Source organism: Hyperolius riggenbachi, chromosome 4 (genome assembly GCF_040937935.1).
Source record: "Hyperolius riggenbachi isolate aHypRig1 chromosome 4, aHypRig1.pri, whole genome shotgun sequence".
NCBI lineage: Eukaryota > Metazoa > Chordata > Amphibia > Anura > Hyperoliidae > Hyperolius > Hyperolius riggenbachi.
Window position 1 is genome coordinate 273,254,937 of NC_090649.1, and position 20,670 is coordinate 273,275,606.

Genomic DNA, 20,670 nt, shown 5'->3' on the forward strand with positions numbered 1-20,670 from the left:
CTTTGATCTGAACGACTGGAGCGGTCGCTAAGGGCGCCAGCTTCCAAGGGTGCATGTGCACAGCAGTGTCGACCACTCGCCGCAGTGTTGCCGCCCCGCTCTGTCTCTCTGCACCTCCTCTCCATCCGTAATTAGTGCAGGGCTACAAGAAAATGGCCGCCAATGTCCACAAATGTGGGCATCAGCTGACATTTTCTTGTAGCCCTGCTCGAACTACAGACAGAGCGGAGGTGGGTCTTATCTTATGAACTATCTCTCCTTATCAGTCTTATATCATGAAATATCTCTCCATCACAGTCTTGTCTTAGGAAATATCTCTCCTTATCAGTCTTGTCTCATGGAATATCTCTCCATATCAGTCTTATCTTATAAATCTATCTCCATATCAGTCTTAACTTGTGAAATATCTCTCCATATCAGTCTTATCTTATGAAATGTCTCTCCATATCAGTCTTATCTTATGAAATATCTCTCCTTATCAGTCTTATATCATGAAATATCTCTCCATCGCAGTCTTGTCTTAGGAAATTTCTCTCCTTATCAGTCTTGTCTCATTAAATATCTCTCCATATCAGTCTTGTCTTATAAAATATATCTCCATATCAGTCCTATCTTACGAAATATCTCTCCATATCAGTCTTATCTTTTGAAATATCTCTCCTTATCAGTCTTATCTCATGAAATATCTCTCCATATCAGTCTTGTCTTATGAAATATTTCTCCATATTGTTGTCTGATGAAATTTCTTTCATTGGAGTTGATTCACTAAAAAACGTTAATCTTAACATGTTTAGATAGCGCACATTAAGATTACCGGCCTTCATGCAATTTGTGTAGCAAGCTACACAAATCGTGTAATGCGCTACATACATGCACTACATACATTGCATATTACTCAAGCATGTATGTAAAGTGTTAATGCCAGTAATGCTAAAATGTCTTATCTGCACCTTTTAACATTAACGTTCTTTAGTGAATCATTCACTTTATCTGTCTTATGAATTATCTCTCCTTCTCCATCTTATCTCATGAATAATCTTTCCTGGCCTGTATTATCTCATGGATTATCTATTTTTCACCTTATTTATAAATTCTTTATGCTGGGAATACACCATAAGATATTTTGGCAGATAGATGGTTCAATAGATAATTTCCAACATGTCCGATCTTATTTTTGGATCGATTTCAGTCCAATGAAAATGCCAGAAACACAGTTTAATGTCATCAGATATTGTGAATAAGTGCTGTAGCTGTTAAACACTTCAAAGCCAGCTTAGGACTTGAATGTTAACCTTGACTTATGTGTCCAGTTTTACAATTTGTTTAAAGCTTGGAATGTTCTTGTTTGTCTTATTCAATTAGAATACAAGTCGATCGATGACTGCGAGGAACTGGTGATCAATACTGTAGCAACACTCAGTAATTTGTCTTTCTATGAAAATGAAAACTCTGCTATTACCAAGAGAAGACTTGAGATGTCTAAATGTAAGTTTTCCTTTGTAAGTTCGTAACATGGAGATATTGATAATCAAGTGTACGGCCAATTTCACAGCTTATACCCCCCCCCCCCCGTATTCTGTTACTCAAAATCACTGTCTCGTGTTCTCACTAAAACTCCACACAATTCAGCTAAGCTGAAACTGAGGGTGTTCTGAATGCTTTCAGTTCTCCCTGTTTAGTAACTCTCATGCTTATTTTGTTTTTGGTCCATAATTGATTGCAAAATCAAAGCTTTGTCCAGGCAAAATCTGTGGGTACTGTGAGTGCTTGGATGGCAGCGACTAATTTACTTTATTACAGGCAAACATGATAAAACATTTTTCTCTTCTCAACAGTGCTATTCAAGCTATTACTTTCAAATAACATGGAGGGGATACTTGAAGCAGTGCGAGTATTTGGCAATCTCTCTCACTTCCATGATGTACGGGACTTCATTATTCAGAAGAGCGGTAAGTTTGATTTTATACAGTTAGACTGGAAAAAAAGATGTATGTGCATCAAGTTCTTCATAGGTTTTTCAAATAATTACAGCGATTAACTATTTTTTACCATTTCTAAATGCAAATTGCCCAAGTTTATGTAAAACCTGAACTCTAGGCATAAATAGGTTTGTTTTTTTTGTATTTAAGTTTTTATTGAAAAATAAGATACAGATGCAATACAGTAAGAACTGTGATGTTAAACAAAATACAAACATGGTAAGCAAAAGTCAAATAACATCATACAGTCATCCAAAGATGGCACTACAGCCATTATGACCTGCAGAAGATGCCAAATAAGTAAAGGGGACATGGGTCTATTATCCCTTCTTATGCCCCAATACCAAGATAAGCAACCCAAAAAACAATATTTCACCCAAGATAATTTCCACCTAAATATTAGATATCTAGAAATAAGAAAAGCAGCAAAGCAAGGAAAGATAGGCATACGTGTTTTCCTAGTCCTGGGTAGGCAAATCTTGTTTTTATCTGGCAGGTAAATCTTTTACTTCAAAATCACAATCTTAAAACAGCGCTCAGTTAAACACTTAAGAATATCAAATAATGTCTTTGGTTGTAAATAGTGTAATCTGGACTTGTCAACACCCGATGTCCCAGGTGGATCGCTACTATATGATACGTGTGATATCTTCAATGAATACAAACAATTGTGCTAGTAGTTCTCAATATCATGTCCATATAAATAAACACACAGTTCCATGGAGTCCCCACCCACCCCAGAGGCACTGACGGGCCCGGCTGGCCGCATCATCTGGCGAGTCCCTGTATGAAGGGGGGGACTCCACGGAACTGTGTGTTTATTTATATGGACATGATATTGAGCGCTACTAGCACCAATTGTTTGTATTCATTGAAAATCTCTTTTACTAGTCACTTCTTGGCCCATAGATTTTCAAAGCAATTGATGTCTAAATGTTGATGTTGTGCATTATGGTCTCTTTTGGTCTCTTTTGTGCAAATGGCATTGTTCCAGAAGTCTTTTGGTTTATTCAGTTACAACTTTGCAAACCTAAGCCATGCTGCCATGTTCTTTTTAGGGAAAAAAGCTTTCTTCTGGCAACCCATCAAAATAATCCGAACTTAACCAGGACAACAGAGTAACCAAGTAGCTCGGAGTGACCCAAAACCACTAGGAAAGTATAGGGGATTAAAAGAGACCAAAAAGCCCTCCTACTAAAAAAAATACTTAGTGTGATTTGCCTTCTTAACCAGTATGATGCCTCGTTTGTGTGGCTCAGGGAATATTATGTGCAGGGTGGTCTAGAGATGTAAAATGGTGAGGGCATTTTACTCAGATATCGCTAAATTACAGTATGTTTGAACATGCCATTGGTTTACAAATCACTTTTAACTAAATGCTGGTAATCTTCCTAGAAGCTGATACTTAAGTCCTGTGATAAATCTCATTGCTTATTAGTGAGCATAGGAACATTGCGTTTAACTGGAAGATGCCAGAACTGTCTCATGGCCAAATGGAAACCAAGCTAGACCTTATGGTACCATATTTTTCAGAATATAAGATGCTCTGGTTTAGAGGGCAAAAATCAGGGGGAAAAATATGTACTAAACTTGGTGCGTCTATGTTCCAGGAGCATCTTGTACATGTTCTCCCCAAATCATTGTCCTCCTGTGTCCCCTTCTGTCCCCGTGTCCTCTTGTGTGTCCCCTTCTGTTCCCCTGCACCCTCTTCCTGTCCCCCTGTGTGTCCCTGTCCCCTTATCCCTTTCAGTCCCCGTGTGTCCCCTCCAATCCTCCTGTGTGGTCCCCCGTATGTCTCTGCTCCCCTGTGTAAGAACAATTAGCAGCAGCACAGCACAGCTCACCTCACCAGCGAGTCCATCCAGGGATTAGCAGACTTCTCATCTCCTCCGTGGCTCCCCTAGGCAAGGCTTCTGCTGATGTCATGATCAGCAGAAGCCGGCACTAGAGGAGCAGCGCCGGAAATGAGAGGTCTGCTGATCCCCACTGGTGAGGTGAGCCACGTTACGGCTAATTGTTCCTACACAGGGAAACAGAGACATGCGGGGCACTAGAGGAGCACACACAGGGACAAGGCAGGGAGTCCCCGACATCGCGGCGTGTCAGACGATCGTAAATCAGGGACAGCCTGTCTTTGGAATATAAGACGCAGGGACTTTTTCTCCCCATTTTACAGGGAGAAAATGTACGTCTTAAGGTGGCCACACAACATACAATTAAATGATCTAATTTACCACCAATTCAATAATTTCGCTCAGTTGTCCCAAAAAATCGTGAGCTTTTCTTTGTTTTTGATCGATAGTCCGATCAAATTTCCCATTTATTTTCCTTTTTTAGAGAATGGACTTGTTGGAAATTTCAGACCAACTTTATCAAGAATTGTATGGTGTGCGATGGATTGTCAATTACTTGTTGCACAGTTCCAATCAATTTTTCTGAGCTTTCAATTATTTTATTCATGATTGGGGAAAAACTGAACATAGGTGTGTGGTACATTGGTCAGATTTTTGAATTGTTACAATCAGTCAGAAAAATGTATTGCTATTCTTGAATTGAACAGATATTTAAAAAATTGTATGTTGTGTGGCCACCTTTATATTTTGAAAAATACAGTATTTTGCTCTTTTCATCAGGGATACGATACGCGGTTTGAATATGATTAGCAGCACTGGAAGAGATTTAGGTCTGTTTACCAGTGTGTTATCTTTAGTTCTCAGTGTTGCTTTTCATCTATTCCACAAAAAAGGTCAAATTTCTGTCATTAGCGTGTTCAATCTCAATATGTATGGAAATAATTTTACTGTATGTTTTTCTCTATATGATTACTTGGCATGTAAGATGATGATCTTTATGCTTTATTTTTGTTTATTGTTGAACAAATAATTTTGTAAATGAAAAATTATTTATTTAATACTTAACCACTTGAGGACCCAGCCTTTACCCCCCCCTTAAGGACCAGCGCTGTTTTTTATGATCTGTGCTGGGTGAGCTCTGCAGCCCCCAGCACAGATCAGGTTGCAGGCAGAGCGATCAGATCGCCCCCCTTTTTTTTCCCCCTATGGGGATGATGTGCAGGGGGGGGGTCTGATCTCTTCTGCCTGCCTCGGTGTTGCGGGGGGGGCACCTCAAACCCCCCCTCCGCGGCAAAATTCCCCCCTCCCTCTCCTCCCTGTCCCCCCTGGTGATCTGGGCTGCACAGGACGCTATCCGTCCTGTGCAGCCTGTGACAGGCTGTCCTCTGTCACATGGCGGCGATCCTCGGCCACAGATTGGCCGGGGATCGCCGATCTGCCTTACGGCGCTGCTGTAGCAACAGCGCCGTTCAATGTAAACAAAGGAGACAAATGTCTCCTGCGTTTACATTTAGTCTGGCTCCGTGATCTAACAGGAAACGGCCACTCGCGCGAGCGGCCTTTCCTGATTAATTAGGGCGGCACCTGGCGACGCAGATGTGCGTCGCTGGTCCTCCAGCTACCACTTTGCCGCCGGACGGTATGAGTGTGCGGTCGGCAAGTGGTTAATCTAAACAAACAAAACAACCAAATCTGCTCAGTGTTTCTAAAGCCGCATCAGCGGCTCGATTGATAAGATCCGGCAGGACGGATCTCCGCAACGCCGATTCCCTGCTCGCTCCCCGCGAGGGGACAATGGCAGGGAATAGAGCAGAAGATAAGCGGCGCCGGCGGGGACGAGCGGGGAATCGAATTCGGCGCGCGAGCGGGGACGCGGCGGGCACGCGGAAGAGGCGATCCGGCGGCTAATCGAGCCGCCGGATCGCAGCCTCATCTACCCGTGTAGATGAGGCTTTACAGATTAGGAAACCATTTATTTATACTAGTCCTATATATAATATTCAACTTAAATGATGAAGCCTAAAATAGTTATAAACAGCTGTCTGCAAGGTGGATTATATGACTCACTTAATAAACTAGTGGTCTTTGCTTACTGGACGAAATGAATTATTTATATGCACCATAGCAGGAGATACCATGCAGGTGCTGATTTTTGCGCATGTGGAAATTGAAGTGAAATTTACAAATTTATTTTTCTTCAATGAGGAGCTGTCAGCCATACTATCTCAGAAAAAAACAACACATATATAAGTAGAAAAATACTTGCTCTACTTACATAACCTATGTATTGCACTGTCCACATTTTAATTTTAGTGATTTTTCTACAGTAAAAAAAAAGAGAAAAGCCTTCGTAAGATTCTCCATTTTAACTGTGTCTAACTTGAAGCCAATCCTGACGTAATTTCCTCCCTTATGCTTTGAATACACCATATGGTTTTTCCGACATGTCCGATCTTTATTATCAATCGTTTTTCTGATTGATTTCTCATAGAAGTGAATGGAAATAGATAAGAAAAGATAAGAGAATCGAGCGGGAAATCCCACCCAGCTCTGCAATGGATTGTCTCAGCATGAGAAATATTGGCCAATCGGAGAGGAACAGAGGTGTGGCAGGGGAAAACAGGAGGGAAAGCAGCTTCAGACAATCAGGCTGCTTTAGTTAAGTCTAAGGGTAAAGTAAAGCAGCAAAAAAGACAACCCAGCATGCCCTGCAACTTCCTTTGTGTGGCAATGTACCAAATAAGAGTCAGGTAAACTAGGAAATGATAATTTAACAAGAAAAGTAATAATGATTTTTAACTTTTGGATTGATTGGTTAGCATCCTTATTACTTGTTTACCAGATAAAAATAAAGAATTGATTTTTTTATTTTATGCCTGACCGTTACACTAAAGGTAGTACTGGACAATACCCGTAAAGTGAGATACAGACACTCATTTTCACCACAAATCAAAGCACCGAAATACCTAACTATTCCATTCATTTATCTATTGTCTTGATGTCAGTATGCTTTTTTTTTTGTAGTTTTATAGTTTTGGTTTTATAGTTCTCTTAATCTTAATAGTTGAACTGATATTGCAAGTAAACTTTTATGATGTTGTAAATGTGATTTAATATTGTTTTTTTTTATATGAACTTTTCTTTACCTCTGCGTCTCCCAATTAAACACATCACAGTCGCCATTAGGTTGTATAGTGACAATGCCAGACCCTATGTTATATTACTATAATTTGATGGAATGTTGAAAATAAACCTCTTTTTTCCCCCTTCTAGTGTATAAATTCATAGTTGCATTACTGGACTCCAGGCATCCAAATGTCTGCTATTTTGCCTGTGGGGTTGTGACTAATTTGGCTACCGGTGGCACTAGCAGAATTCTGTTGAAAGAAGAAGGGACAATTAAAAGGTAAGGCAACTTTCACTGCATTTGGATAGATGATATCAAGCTGCATTTCTAGTATAGATGAAAAATCCTACCCATACTAGACAAGCCTGCCCTCTCACCTGCAAGCCACATTGTAACATTTCAGTAGAGCAATTTAGGTCATTTAGGTTAAGCCCTTAAACTAAAAATTCATACATACCTGGAGCCAGCCCCCTCCGGCCTGATCGCTTCCTCGGGGCCATCCGTCACCATCTGAATCCTACGTAAAGCTCTCCGTATCTTGGCCAGTTGGGGCTTACTGCGTATGTGTGGCCGCGCACCCCCCATTGTCGGGAGTTTTCTGCACCTGCATAGTGCGCGCGCAGCCGCACTGTGCATGTGCCGACTGGCCAAAGATAACGGGGCCCCTTACGGATGATCGAGGAGGCGGAGGACAGCGCTGAGGGAGCGATCAGGCCGGAGGGGGCTGGAGGAAGCACCAGGTATGTATGAATATTTTTTTCCTATTTATCTCAGGTACACTTTAATCTAGAACAGATAGGTAAAAACAAACATACCTGTCACGAAAAAATATATGAACCACTTTTAATATTAAAAATTCTGGACGCCCAAACCCATAAAAACATTGAAAAAACAACCCCTAATAAACTATGTTTACATATTTGAAGGCGCTTAAAACAAGAATCATGGTCTGAATGAATCCTGAACTGATGTCTGAAAAAGACAGGTGATCTAGACCTTCTAAAATCTGGGAGTTAAATGCGATACCTACGTTTAATTTACTGGTATCAATTCGTTTTTATAAACTGGAGTCCTGGACATATACTGTGCATATAAGATAGGTAAGCTTTGACATCATTTATTGCTGACATTCATTATAATGAAAAATACTTTAGTTATAAATTCTTAAGACTGTTTACTTGTATAACATGGGACTGGTGTCAATCTTGTACCATTAACAAAAGCAATTATACATATATTCACTGTATGCAATAAGCACAAAAATTTGCTAACAGAGCCAAATCATCCACTAGGCAATCTAGGCAGGTGCCGGGGGCTGCTGAGTGTCCAGGGACATGGGTGACATCCTTTACTCCCTGCCCTCACTTTACCTTACCAAAAATGGCAGATGTCAAGCGGAACCTTAGTGTGTATGTGTGTTTAATGGGATAGAAGGCATACACTTAATAGTAAAGATAGCCTGATCTACCACAGAGGCTGTTACATCATTACATATGGTTGCCATTTCTTGGAAGAGGTAAGGTTGACTTAGTATTTGGCATTTTATCTTGTAACTTTCCTTCATGCCACTACCAGTCTTTTACAAGATGTATGTTTACTGTGAGTCCCAAGATGCTCCCTTTTGCTATAAGCCTTGGTTTATTTACACAAGAAAATTATATGCAAATTTACATGTTGATAAAAACATGCCCTTAAAGAGAAACTCCGACCAAGAATTGAACTTTATCCCAATCAGTAGCTGATACCCCCTTTTACATGAGAAATCTATTCCTTTTCACAAACAGACCATCAGGGGGCGCTGTATGGCTGATAGTGTGGTGAAACCCCTCCCACAAAGAAATTCTGAGTACGTACTCTTGGCCGTTTCCTGTCTGTGAACCCTGTTGCATTGTGGTAAATAGCTGTTTACAGCGGTTTCCAACTGCCAAAACAGCAAGCAGCAGCTACATCACTTGCCAGCAGTAAAAATGTCACCATGTGATAAATGTCAGAATATAAATCAGGACCGTGCACCTTCCTGGCGCCTACATCAGCCACCTCCCTCACACCCAGGTACAGCACTAAACATTGTGATGTTACTTTTTGATGCCTATCCAACTGCACATGTTGCATTTTTTGATTGCATTTTTTGAATGTATGCCACATCACTTTTTTGCCATTTGCTGCACTAATAAACCATAGTGCCAGATGTTTCCTGTCTGCCTGTCTGATTTGCATCTACTTGCTTAAGTCTTGAGCACATGGTTTGCTGGGTTGTTTCATTTCCATGCCAGTTAATTGCAGCTCACCCCGAGTGCCTGCCAGCTCTCCCACAAGTATTGTACCACAATAGAGTGAAATGCATTGTACCACAATAGAGTGAAATGCATTAAAAACAAGGGAGGTAGTGGTGGGCTTGCCTCCCTACAAAAGACTCAGATAGTCAGTATCCAATAAAGTCTTTATTTGTGTACTACAATAAAATGCAACACATTTCACGGGCAATCACCCGCTTCATCAGGCAGTAAGAAGGAGCAACTTATTTGAAGCTCATAGTGAGTAAGGCACCTTGCTATGAGCTTCAGATTATTCTATTGTGTTGCCTCTGTTTTAGATTACTAAAGCACTCATAGTGCACCCTTGATGGAGCAGTGTTACACCATCTTTTTTTCATTGTCTATTGAGAGCAACTTCTTAACCATAGTGGGACGGTTTTGTTGCCCCCACCTGCCCTTACAGTGGCTGCCTTAGTGGTAACTCAGCTTTGTATTATTCTTAGCGAATACGATTTGTTTTAACATACTACACCATCAGGGGCTCTCGTTTATCCTTTGTTTTATAAGTATCTTCACAGATGAAAGCAGCGCTGAGCAGAGTTACAGCCTCAAGTAGACCATTCATTACATTCCGCAGATCAGCAATTTCATTGTCTTTGTTTTCTCCTTTTCAACATCATTGCTTCCTTTATTTACTTATGTGACTATGTAAAAAACATATTTAAATGGAAGCGCCTTCTGTTTTTCCTCTGTGTAAAAACAATGTGAGATCACATGGTGCTTTTCAATTTTTGCTGACAGCATATTTGCTTTCCTTCCAGCCAACCACATTTTCGTAAACTGCTAAAATCCATATAAACAACTGCTCCCAAATAACTAGCTTAAAACCACAAAGGGATACTGTAACAAACACACAATGGAAATAGAATTTAGGGACTAAAGACCTGTACGCATGCAGACATGTACGCAGGGGTCATTTAATATGTTTATTTTTCATCAATTTGGTAGCCTTTCACTATACAAACAAGCTGTACAAACAAGCTGAGTTTTAGGCCCTGTTCAGACTGTCAGCGTTTGTAGAATGCGTATAAATTCAAAGAAACGCAAGTTGAAAAATGCATGCGTTTTTCTTGTGTTCAAATGCGTTTTCTATTGCGTTTTGCACACACACGTGACCTGGGGGAAAAAAAAGAATTATGCGAACCGCAGAGGGAAACTTGCGCTAAAACGCAATAGTACGCGTTTCTGATACGCGTCCATAGACTTTCATTGCGTCAGTTTCTGTGCGTGACGCACAGAACTGCGTGCAGCTATGCGGATGAGAAACGTGTGCGTCTCATATGTATACATGTGAACGAGGCCATTAGAAAACATTAGTAGCCGTTTCTATGCGTAAAATCTTTCTGTATGCGTTCTGTAAAAACGACTAGAAACGCACATAGTCTGAACAGGGCCGTATGCTGATCTGTGTGTTCTGTTCTACGGAGAGGAGGGCAGGAAGTGTAAGCTATAAGCGGGAGTGAGTTTTCATTGCCTATGTTGGTACATAATTACATTTTCTTATCTAAATCTAAATTTATGGCTGTTTTCTTTTTTTTTTTTTTTTTCTTCTTGGCCAGCAGTGATCTCTTCTTTGCTTCAGTTAACTCTTTCCTGACTCATTATCTGTCCTTCAGCTCCTACCATCTATGAGAACTGCAGGAATAAAAATGCTGTTTGCTTCCCTTTCATTACTAAACTGTATTTTAAAGGGGAACTGAAGTAAGAGGTATACGGAGGCTGGCATATTTATTTCCTTTTAATCAATAGCAGTTGCCTGGCAGCCCTGTTGGTCTATTTCTCTGCAGTAGTATCTGAATAACACCAGAAACAAGCATGCAGCTAGTCTTGTCAGATCTGCTGCATGCTTGTTCAGGGGCTATGGCTAATAGTATGAGAGGCAGAGGATCAGCAGGGCTGCCAGGCAACTGGTATTGCTTAAAAGGAAATAAACATGGTAGCCTCCATATCAGGGGCGTCGCTAGCCCTATTTTGGGGGGGCACGTGCCCCCAATCTGTCCTGGATTGCCACGGATCTCCGCCCGGCCGCCCCCTCTGTCAGCGGCTCCCTCCAGCCGCCGCCGCCTCGTCACTCAGATCTCAGGATCAGGCGGCGAGCCGGCGACCAATCGTGCGGGCGCTAGGACCCAGCGCCCGCACTGATATGCAGAAGTGACATCACTTCCGCATATCGAGCGGGTGCATCCGGCGCCCGCTGGTACTGGTCGGGTCGCCGCTGATCATGAGGTCTGCTGCGAGGTAAGGGGGGGAGGAGCGGCGGCGGCTAGAGGGGGGGCCTCCCTGTCACTCACTCACTCCCTAAAGGGCCTCCCTGTCACTCACTCACTCCCTAAAGGGGCTCCCTGGCACTCCCTCCCTAAAGGGGCTCCCTGGCACTCACTCACTACCTAAAGGGGCTCCCTGGCACTCACTCACTGCCTAAAGGGGCTCCCTGGCACTCACTCACTACCTAAAGGGCCTCCCTGTCACTCACTCACTTCCTAAAGGGGCTTCCTGGCACTCACTCACTCCCTAAAGGGGCTCCCTGGCACTCACTCACTGCCTAAAGGGGCTCCCTGGCACTCACTCACTGCCTAAAGGGGCTCCCTGGCACTCACTCACTGCCTAAAGGGCCTCACTGTCACTCACTCACTACCTAAAGGGCCTCCCTGTCACTCACTCACTTCCTAAAGGGCCTCCCTGTCACTCACTCACTCACTCCCTAAAGGGGCTCCCTGGCACTCACTCCCTAAAGGGCCTCCCTGTCACTCACTCACTTCCTAAAGGGGCTCCCTGGCACTCACTCACTGCCTAAAGGGGCTCCCTGGCACTCACTCACCTCCTAAAGGGGCTCCCTGGCACTCACTCACTGCCTAAAGGGGCTCCCTGTCACTCACTCACTGCCTAAAGGTGCTCCCTGTCACTCACTCACGACCTTAAAGGGGCTCCCTGTCACTCACTCACTCCCTAAAGGGGCTCCCTGTCACTCACTCACTGCCTACAGGGGCTCCCTGTCACTCACTATCGGGGTCCCTGTCACTCACTACCTAACTGGAGGTGCCTGTCACTCACTAGCTAACCTGGGGGTCCCTGTCGCTCACTACCTAACTTGGGGGGCTACCATATTAAGTAGGCATTCTGCCTATTTATGTGAAATGCTGTATATTTATGTGCCTCATGACTGCTGAATTTGTCTTGTTGGGAGCCTTATGATTTGTTGGGGGCCTCAAGATTGCTGAATTTGTCTTGTTGGGGGCCTCATGATTTGTTGGGGGCCTCATGATTGCTGAATTTGTCTTGTTGGGGGCCTCATGATTTGTTGGAGGCCTCATGATTGCTGAATTTGTCTTGTTGGGGGCCTCATGATTTGTTGGGGGCCTCATGATTGCTGAATTTGTCTTGTTGGGGGTCACATGATTGCTAACTGCGAGACTATGAGAAAAGCTGAATCCTTATCATATGAGACAATAGCATTAAACCTACTTTTTTAGCTTTTTAAAACAGAAAATAAAACTCGGAGGTTCTAAAAATTGAATACATTTTCAGGAGTAGGATGGATGAAATTGTTTATCTTCACAGTTTATTTTCAACTTGGATTTTCCATAATGTTCATGTATGAGTTAAAACGTTTGTACAGTATTTAGTTTAAATTGCTGTTGCCACTTTGCGATAGATAAGTGACTTTTGGGTTGCAGTTTGGGCACTCGGCCTCCAAAAGGTTTGCCACCACTGTCATAATCTAATGTCCCACTATTGCTAGGTTCATGTAAATTTGTCTCCACCCGTTACCACACCTATATTCTGGTCCATGGCCCACCCATTTTTCGGTGCGGCGCGATAAGCACGCTGCACAACGTGATCCTCATATTTTTGGCACGCTAGCTGCAGTGTGCTGAATTCTGCTGCCTACAGTATGTACAGTATACGCTGTTCTCTAGTGCCTGCACTGTGTGCTGATTTACCTCCAGTGTGTACAGTGTAAGGTGTTACTCTGTGCCTTTACTGATTGTAAACCAACTATATTGTATGCTGATCCCTGCTACTTTCAGTATGTACAGTATTAGCTGTAAAGGCTGGTACACACATACAATTTTGATTAGCCAATTTTAGCTCTGTTCATAAAATTCATTGTCTGTTGGCCCACTTACTGCACGGGGGTGGTAAAATTGGGGGTCAGTGATTGACCAATCAAAATTGTATGTGCGTATACATCTTTGATCTATGCCTATTCTGATTGTAAATTATCCAAATAAAGGACAGGGGGCTCCATCCAATATTTCGATGGGCAGGCCCGTTATCTGTAGCTTACACCGCTGCTAAGTTAATGTACATTTGGCCCCACCCATGGCCACGCCCACGCACCTCATGGCCACGCCCATTTTTGCCCCTCCCCGCCTGGTGCCCCCGATCTCCAAGGACCCTAGAAACGCCCCTGCTCCATATACCTCTCTCTTCAGTTCTCCTTTAAAGCAGAGTTCCCCAACCCTGTCCTCAAGGCCCAGCAACAGTGCATGTTTTGTGGAAATCCACAGAGGTATTTAATCAGCTCTGCTGCAACACTAATTACCACACCTGTGAATGTTTGTGGTTTCCTGCAAAACATGTACTGTTGGTGGGCCTTGAGGACAGGGTTGGGGAACTCTGCTTTAACCACTTGAGGACCCACCCTTTACCCCCCCTTAAAGAGGAACTGTAACGACAAAACGGCCCCTGGGGGGTACTCACCTCGGGTGGGGGAAGCCTCCGGATCCTAATGAGGCTTCCCACGCCGTCCTCCATCCGTCAGGGGTCTCGCTGTAGCCCTCCGTGCAGCGGTGACGTAATATTTACCTTCCTGGCTCCTGCGCAGGCGCTCTGACGGCTGTCGGCGCCGAAGTAGGCGGAAATACCCGATCTCCGTCGGGTCTGCTCTACTGCGCAGGCGCAAGTTTCCGCCGCCTGCGCAGTAGAGCGGACCCGACGGAGATCGGGTATTTCCGTCTATTTCCGTGCCGAAAGTCGCCACAGCGCCCCCGCTGGAGCCAGCAAAGGTAAATATTGAACTGACAGTCGGCACAGTCGCCGGCTGTTCGGAGGGCTGCGGCGAGACCCCCGTGGGACAGAGGACGGCGTGGGAAGCCTCATTAGGATCCGGAGGCTTCCCCCACCCGAGGTGAGTACCCCCCAGGGGATCTTTTTGATGTTACAGTGTCTCTTTAAGGACCAGCATTGAAATATGTGATCTGTGCTGGGTGGGCTCTACAGCCCCCAGCACAGATCAGGGTGCAGGCAGAGAGATCAGATCACCCCCCTTTTTTCCCCACTAGGGGGATGATGTGCTGGGGGGGTCCGATCTCTCCTGCCTGCGTGTGGCTGGCGGGGGGGGCACCTCAAAGCCCCCCTCCGTGGCGACATTCACCCCCCTCCCTCTCCTACCTGTCCCCCCGGTGATCGGGGCTGCACAGGACGCTATCCGTCCTGTGCAGCCTGTGACAGGACGTCCCCTGTCACATGGCGGCGATCCCCGGCCGCTGATTGGCCGGGGATCGCCGATCTGCCTTACGGCGCTGCTGCGCAGCAGCGCCGTACAATGTAAACAAAGCGGATTATTTCCGCTTGTGTTTACATTTAGCCTGCGAGCCGCCATCGGCGGCCCGCAGGCTATTCACGGAGCCCCCCGCCGTGATTTGACAGGAAGCAGCCGCTCGCGCGAGCGGCTGCTACCTGATTAATCAGCCTGCAGCTGGCGACGCAATACTGCGTCGCTGGTCCTGCAGCTGCCACTTTGCCGACGCACGGTATAAGCGTGCGGTCGGCAAGTGGTTAAAGGACACCTGAGCTGTTACTACCTCTGTGCTAGTGTGTATGGTTTGACATCCTTCTACTTTCCTGTAGCAGTAGAACATTGTACCATCTTAGCCATCAGCGAAAGCAGAGAGTTTTGTTTCTGGATGATACCATTTATTGGCTTAAAAAAAAAAAAAAAAAAACACCTTTCTGCTAATAAGCCTTCTTCAGACTTTGTTCCTGTATACTGTCAATATGTTAGAGCAAACCACCATATGTACGTTCAACATTCAAAAGAGATGCATAGATTTTTCAGCAAATATAGATGCTTTGAAGTGGAGCTGAAATCTTGCACAGGACAGAAGGAAAACATAGAGAAATGTGCCCTGTATGTATTCAGAGAGCCTGTCTAATTCCCCCTTCATCTGTGTCTAATCACAAGTTGTAATTTGCTCTCTCCCCTGTCACCTGACTGCCAGTACATCTAAGCTCATTTGAAAGCACATGATGTTAATATGTCTGCTTCCTTGGAAGTAGACACACTGCAGCTTTATTGCAGGATGTGTATCAGCTGTAACAAACAAATGTTTTTCTTTCAAGGTTATTAGGTTCTTGCGTATCGTTTAGAGGAGAGAGGTTCTGAGTTCAGATCTGCTCTAATTACTACAGAACATCAAAAGTGGGTCTTGACAGAATGTTTTCTACTTACCTGTTCTCAGTTTTGGGTGGGCTTCTCTCCATTGCTCTGCCCTGCCACCTGTTTGTGGCTCAGACTGCAGCCAGTCGCACAGAGGACAAAGAAGCAGCGCATGCTTTGGCCACTCACACTCCCTGTAATTTACCGCTCCTTCCCAGATGTGCACAGCAACCGAGGCCAGTATATTGTTGTTCATTTTTGACAAGTACCAGTAATACATAGTTACATAGTTATTTTGGTTGAAAAAAGACATACGTCCATCGAGTTCAACCAGTATAAAGTACAACACCAGCCTGCTCCCTCACATATCCCTGTTGATCCAGAGGAAGGCGAAAAAACCCTTACAAGGCATGGTCCAATTAGCCCCTAAAGGGAAAAATTCCTTCCCGACTCCAGATGGCAATCAGATAAAATCCCTGGATCAACATCATTAGGCATTACCTAGTAATTGTAGCCATGGATGTCTTTCAACGCAAGGAAAGCATCTAAGCCCCCTTTAAATGCAGGTATAGAGTTTGCCATAACGACTTCCTGTGGCAATGCATTCCACATCTTAATCACTCTTACTGTAAAGAACCCTTTCCTAAATAAATGGTTAAAACGTTTTTCCTCCATGCGCAGATCATGTCCTCTAGTCCTTTGAGAAGGCCTAGGGACAAAAAGCTCATCCGCCAAGGTATTATATTGCCCTCTGATGTATTTATACATGTTAATTAGATCCCCTCTAAGGCGTCTTTTCTCTAGACTAAATAAACCCAGTTTATCTAACCTTTCTCGATAAGTGAGACCTTCCATCCCACGCATCAATTTTGTTGCTCGTCTCTGCACCTGCTCTAAAACTGCAATATCTTTTTTGTGATGTGGTGCCCAGAACTGAATTCCATATTCCAGATGTGGCCTTACTAGAGAGTTAAACAGGGGCAATATTATGCTAGCATCTCGAGTTTTTATTTCCCTTTTAATGCATCCCAAAATTTTGTTAGCTTTAGCTGCAGCTGCTTGGCATTGAGTACGATTATTTAACTTGTTGTCAATGAGTACTCCTAAGTCCTTCTCCAAGTTTGATGTCCCCAACTGTATCCCATTTATTTTGTATGGTGCTAGACCATTAGTACGTCCAAAATGCATGACCTTACATTTGTCAACATTGAATTTCATCTGCCATGTATGTGCCCATATAGCCATCCTATCCAGATCCTGTTGCAATATGACACCATCTTCCTGAGAGTTGATGATTCTGCACAATTTTGTATCATCTGCAAAAATAGCAACATTGCTCACTACTGCATCTACTAGGTCATTAATAAATAAATTGAAGAGCACTGGACCCAGAACAGACCCCTGTGGGACCCCACTGCTAACAGTCTCCTATTTTGAGTACGATCCATTGACCACAACTCTTTGTTTTCTGTCCATTAGCCAGTTCCCTATCCATGAACACAGACTCTTCCCCAGTCCTTGCATCCTCAACTTTTGCACCAGACTTTTGTGGGGAACAGTGTCGAAGGCCTTTGCAAAGTCCAAGTATATCACATCTACAGCATTCCCAATATCCATATTAGCATTCACTACCTCATAAAAGCTGAGCATGTTAGTCAAACAGGACCTGTCTTTAGTAAACCCATGTTGATGCTGAGAAATAAGATTATTTTCTACTATGAAGTCATGTATAGTATCTCTTAGTAACCCCTCAAATAGTTTGCATACAACTGATGTTAAACTTACAGGTCTATAATTTCCTGGATCAGATTTTTTGCCCTTCTTAAATAATAGGAAAACGTGGGCTGTACGCCAATCCACTGGGACTCTGCCAGTTGCAAGAGAGTCACAAAAGATAAGATAAAGGGGTTTATCTATAACTGAACTTAATTCCCTTAGGACCCGAGGATGCATGCCATCCGGGCCAGGTGCCTTGTCTATTTTTAATTTATTTAGTCTTGCCTTCACTTCTTCCTGCGTTAAGTATTTAATATTACAGTTAGAAGATTGAGACTCTTCTGCCTCTGTAGTTTGCAACAGTGCTGTTTCTTTTGTGAAGACAGAAGCAAAGAAAGCATTTAATAACTCTGCCTTACCTTGGTCATCCACCATTGAGTTCCCATCCTCATCCTTTAGGAGTCCTATACAGTCAACCTTTCTTTTTTAGAGTTAATGTACTTGTAAAACTTTTTTGGGTTAAATTTGATATCCTTAGCGATTTGTTTTTCAGCTTCAATCTTTGCCTGCCTAATTTCTTTTTTACAATTTTTATTGCACTCCTTATAATTGCTTAGTGCAGCCTCGGTCCCCTCCTGTTTTAAGACCTTATAGGCATTCTTTTTCCTCTTCATTTTATCTTTAACCTTTCTATTCATCCATAGAGGCCTTTTTTTATTCCTAGACATTTTGTTTCCATATGGGATATACATACTACAGTATTGATTGAGTATAAGTTTAAAAGCTTGCCATTTCCCTTCAGTGTCTTCCCCTTGTAGTACATTAACAGTACAGTACAGTAATACATTAGCGTCATTTCACAAGTATGCATGCCCAGAACACTAACGGCTGCTGTGCACATTCAGGCAGGAGCGCAAATTACAGGACTTGTGACAGGAAAGAGCATCCACCCATTCTTTGTTGAATGGGAGGGCAGAGCAGCACAACTGAAATGAGCACATTCAAACCAGTAGCTAGTCAGAATGCTGGACAGAATGTTTTGTGGTGGTGGTGGTGGTGGCGGCGGCGGTTGGTGACAGCAGACCTAGGGCACTGGAAAGTACAAATCCGGCCCTGGCAGCATCAGTCATGAATTCTGATCACTGTACCATACAATATACATAGATATACCCCTAATGTACTCAACCATTCTGCAAACACCAAAATTTTGCAGATTCCTCTACAATTCACCCCAGTGCTATATGCTTATACACACATTGGAAAACCCTGCATTGTACACTTTCCTATACCCTGTACTATTCTCCAAATGTAACCGTGCCCAACAGGCCTCATTTTGCTAGCAGATTTTGCTATATTCTATTATCCTTCCACTTTCACCATACCCAGCAGGAACCAATATGCTTGTAGAAATAAAATATATATATTGTGATTTTAGGAAACTAGTTGATATTGGGCTCTATTCACAAAACTTCTCATAAATTACATATTTATCACTTAATTGATAAAAATAACCTTTCAGTACATTTACAAGCAAAATAATCACTTAAAGTGAACCAGAGATGAAAATAAACTGAGATAAACAATTGGCTATGTCCTTCTACTCCTAAAAATGACTCATTTAGCTATCTCATAGTTTTATTTTATGTATAAACATTTACAAAGCAGATTTAATGTTTCATAGTCTCTGCTAGTTGCAGTGTCTAAATAGTCCCAGAGTGAAAATACATGAACTACTGAACTTTTTATCTTTTCCTGTCACAATAAAAAGCCCAGGTATCTGCTTAGGAAAGTGTTTTATAGCTGTAACTTAATATCAGTGAGCCCACCGAGTCCTGACTGGAAAAAAAATGTCAGTTCCATAGCCAATTATAAACCCTTTCAGGAACACAGAAAGGAACACAGCATAAGTGTCTGTATGCTTGCCATTGTATATACACGTCTATTTCATCATGTTATCTCTGGTACACTTTAAAGTAAGTTGTTCCTGATTAACTTCATTTCAATATTACTTTTTTTACCTTAATTGTATTTTTGCTCTTTGGAAGCTTAAAAAAGTAACATAGATAACACTGGCGTATCCAGACGGGGGTATGGAACACCCCCCTGAGACTCCTGTACCTTAAAAAAATTCCCTGAAGCAGACTAGCTGGTAAATATACAGAGGCTTGCCTGCAGGGTCTGTGGGAAAAACTCAGCTCTTTCCCTATTGTAAAGACTGCATGTAGACAGCTACATAAGGTATGTCACAGGTTGAAAAGTTTTTGACAGTCCCTAAACTCCAGGAGGGCTGCCTGCAGCTTGTGTGAGAGGCTGACCATCCTTTACATTCTCCACACCACTATGAACGGTATACCTATATCATTCCCCTATTCCCACAATCCTCCCCACCATGTTGTTAATGTTTTGTTTTTGCTTTGGCAATGCTAAATGTATTTGGTCCTGCCAATAAAGCTTTTTTGGATTTGGCTGGCAGGGACAGGAGACACAGTACATGCAAGTAGCCTCTGTGTGATGTGGGACTGCAATACAGATACCCTATCTGCTCTATCTCAGTCTCTCCACTCCACCTGGGGGGCAATCTCCCCCCAGGCCCCCTTTCATTCAGTGATTTAGGGCTGGTGTCTGGTGTATTCAGGTTTGTTGTTGTAAGGCAATGCAAAATACTAGGCTAGCTGATAAAACTGCAATTAAAGGGCTGGCAAGCTGGTATATATACACAGCATGATGCAGAGCTTGCCTGGAGGGTCCGTGGGCAAAAATCTGTCTCTCCCCTATGTCATAATGACTGCATCTTGTTAAACAAGGTGAACATTTTTTGACAGTCCCTAGACTCCAGGAGGGCTGCTTTCTGACTTGTGTGAGAGACTGGCAGGGACAGGAGTCCTATTACAGGCAAGTAGCCTATGTGTGATGTGGGACTGCAATACAGATAATGCTCCATCTCAGGCTATTCTCAATTTCTCTCCACTCCTCTTCTCTCTGGGCTAGTGCACGCCAAAATCACAATAGCAGTCGCTAGCAATTAGTGAGTGCGATTTTCAGAGTGATTTCTGAATGAATCACTCAAAAAAATGCTTCATGCGGTATACCTGCGATTTTGAAAAAATCACAACGCTGCTGTGGGAACACCCACATAGGGTAACATTAGCCAAGCGCTTTTCAAATCCATGTTGATTTGAAAAACGCTCAGAAGCCCTCTTTGTGTGCACCAGCCCTCCCTCATTCACCTGTGTTTCCCTCTTCCCCTAGTGCTGGCTGGCTGTGTCTTCTTGTCATACAGGAAAGCTAAATAAAAGTG

General features: G+C 43.3%; 1 protein-coding gene across 4 annotated transcripts in view; it reads left to right on the forward strand.

Moving 5' to 3' along the window:
- Positions 1–20,670, forward strand: part of ARMC2 (armadillo repeat containing 2) — a 249,722-nt gene that overhangs the window by 198,186 nt on the left and 30,866 nt on the right. For all 4 annotated transcript variants that reach the window (XM_068231267.1, XM_068231268.1, XM_068231266.1 and 1 more), the window contains 3 exons: positions 1,363–1,485; positions 1,836–1,949; positions 7,106–7,238. In XM_068231267.1, coding sequence (XP_068087368.1) covers positions 1,363–1,485; positions 1,836–1,949; positions 7,106–7,238 — 370 coding nt within the window. The remainder of the gene's footprint in view (positions 1–1,362; positions 1,486–1,835; positions 1,950–7,105; positions 7,239–20,670) is intronic.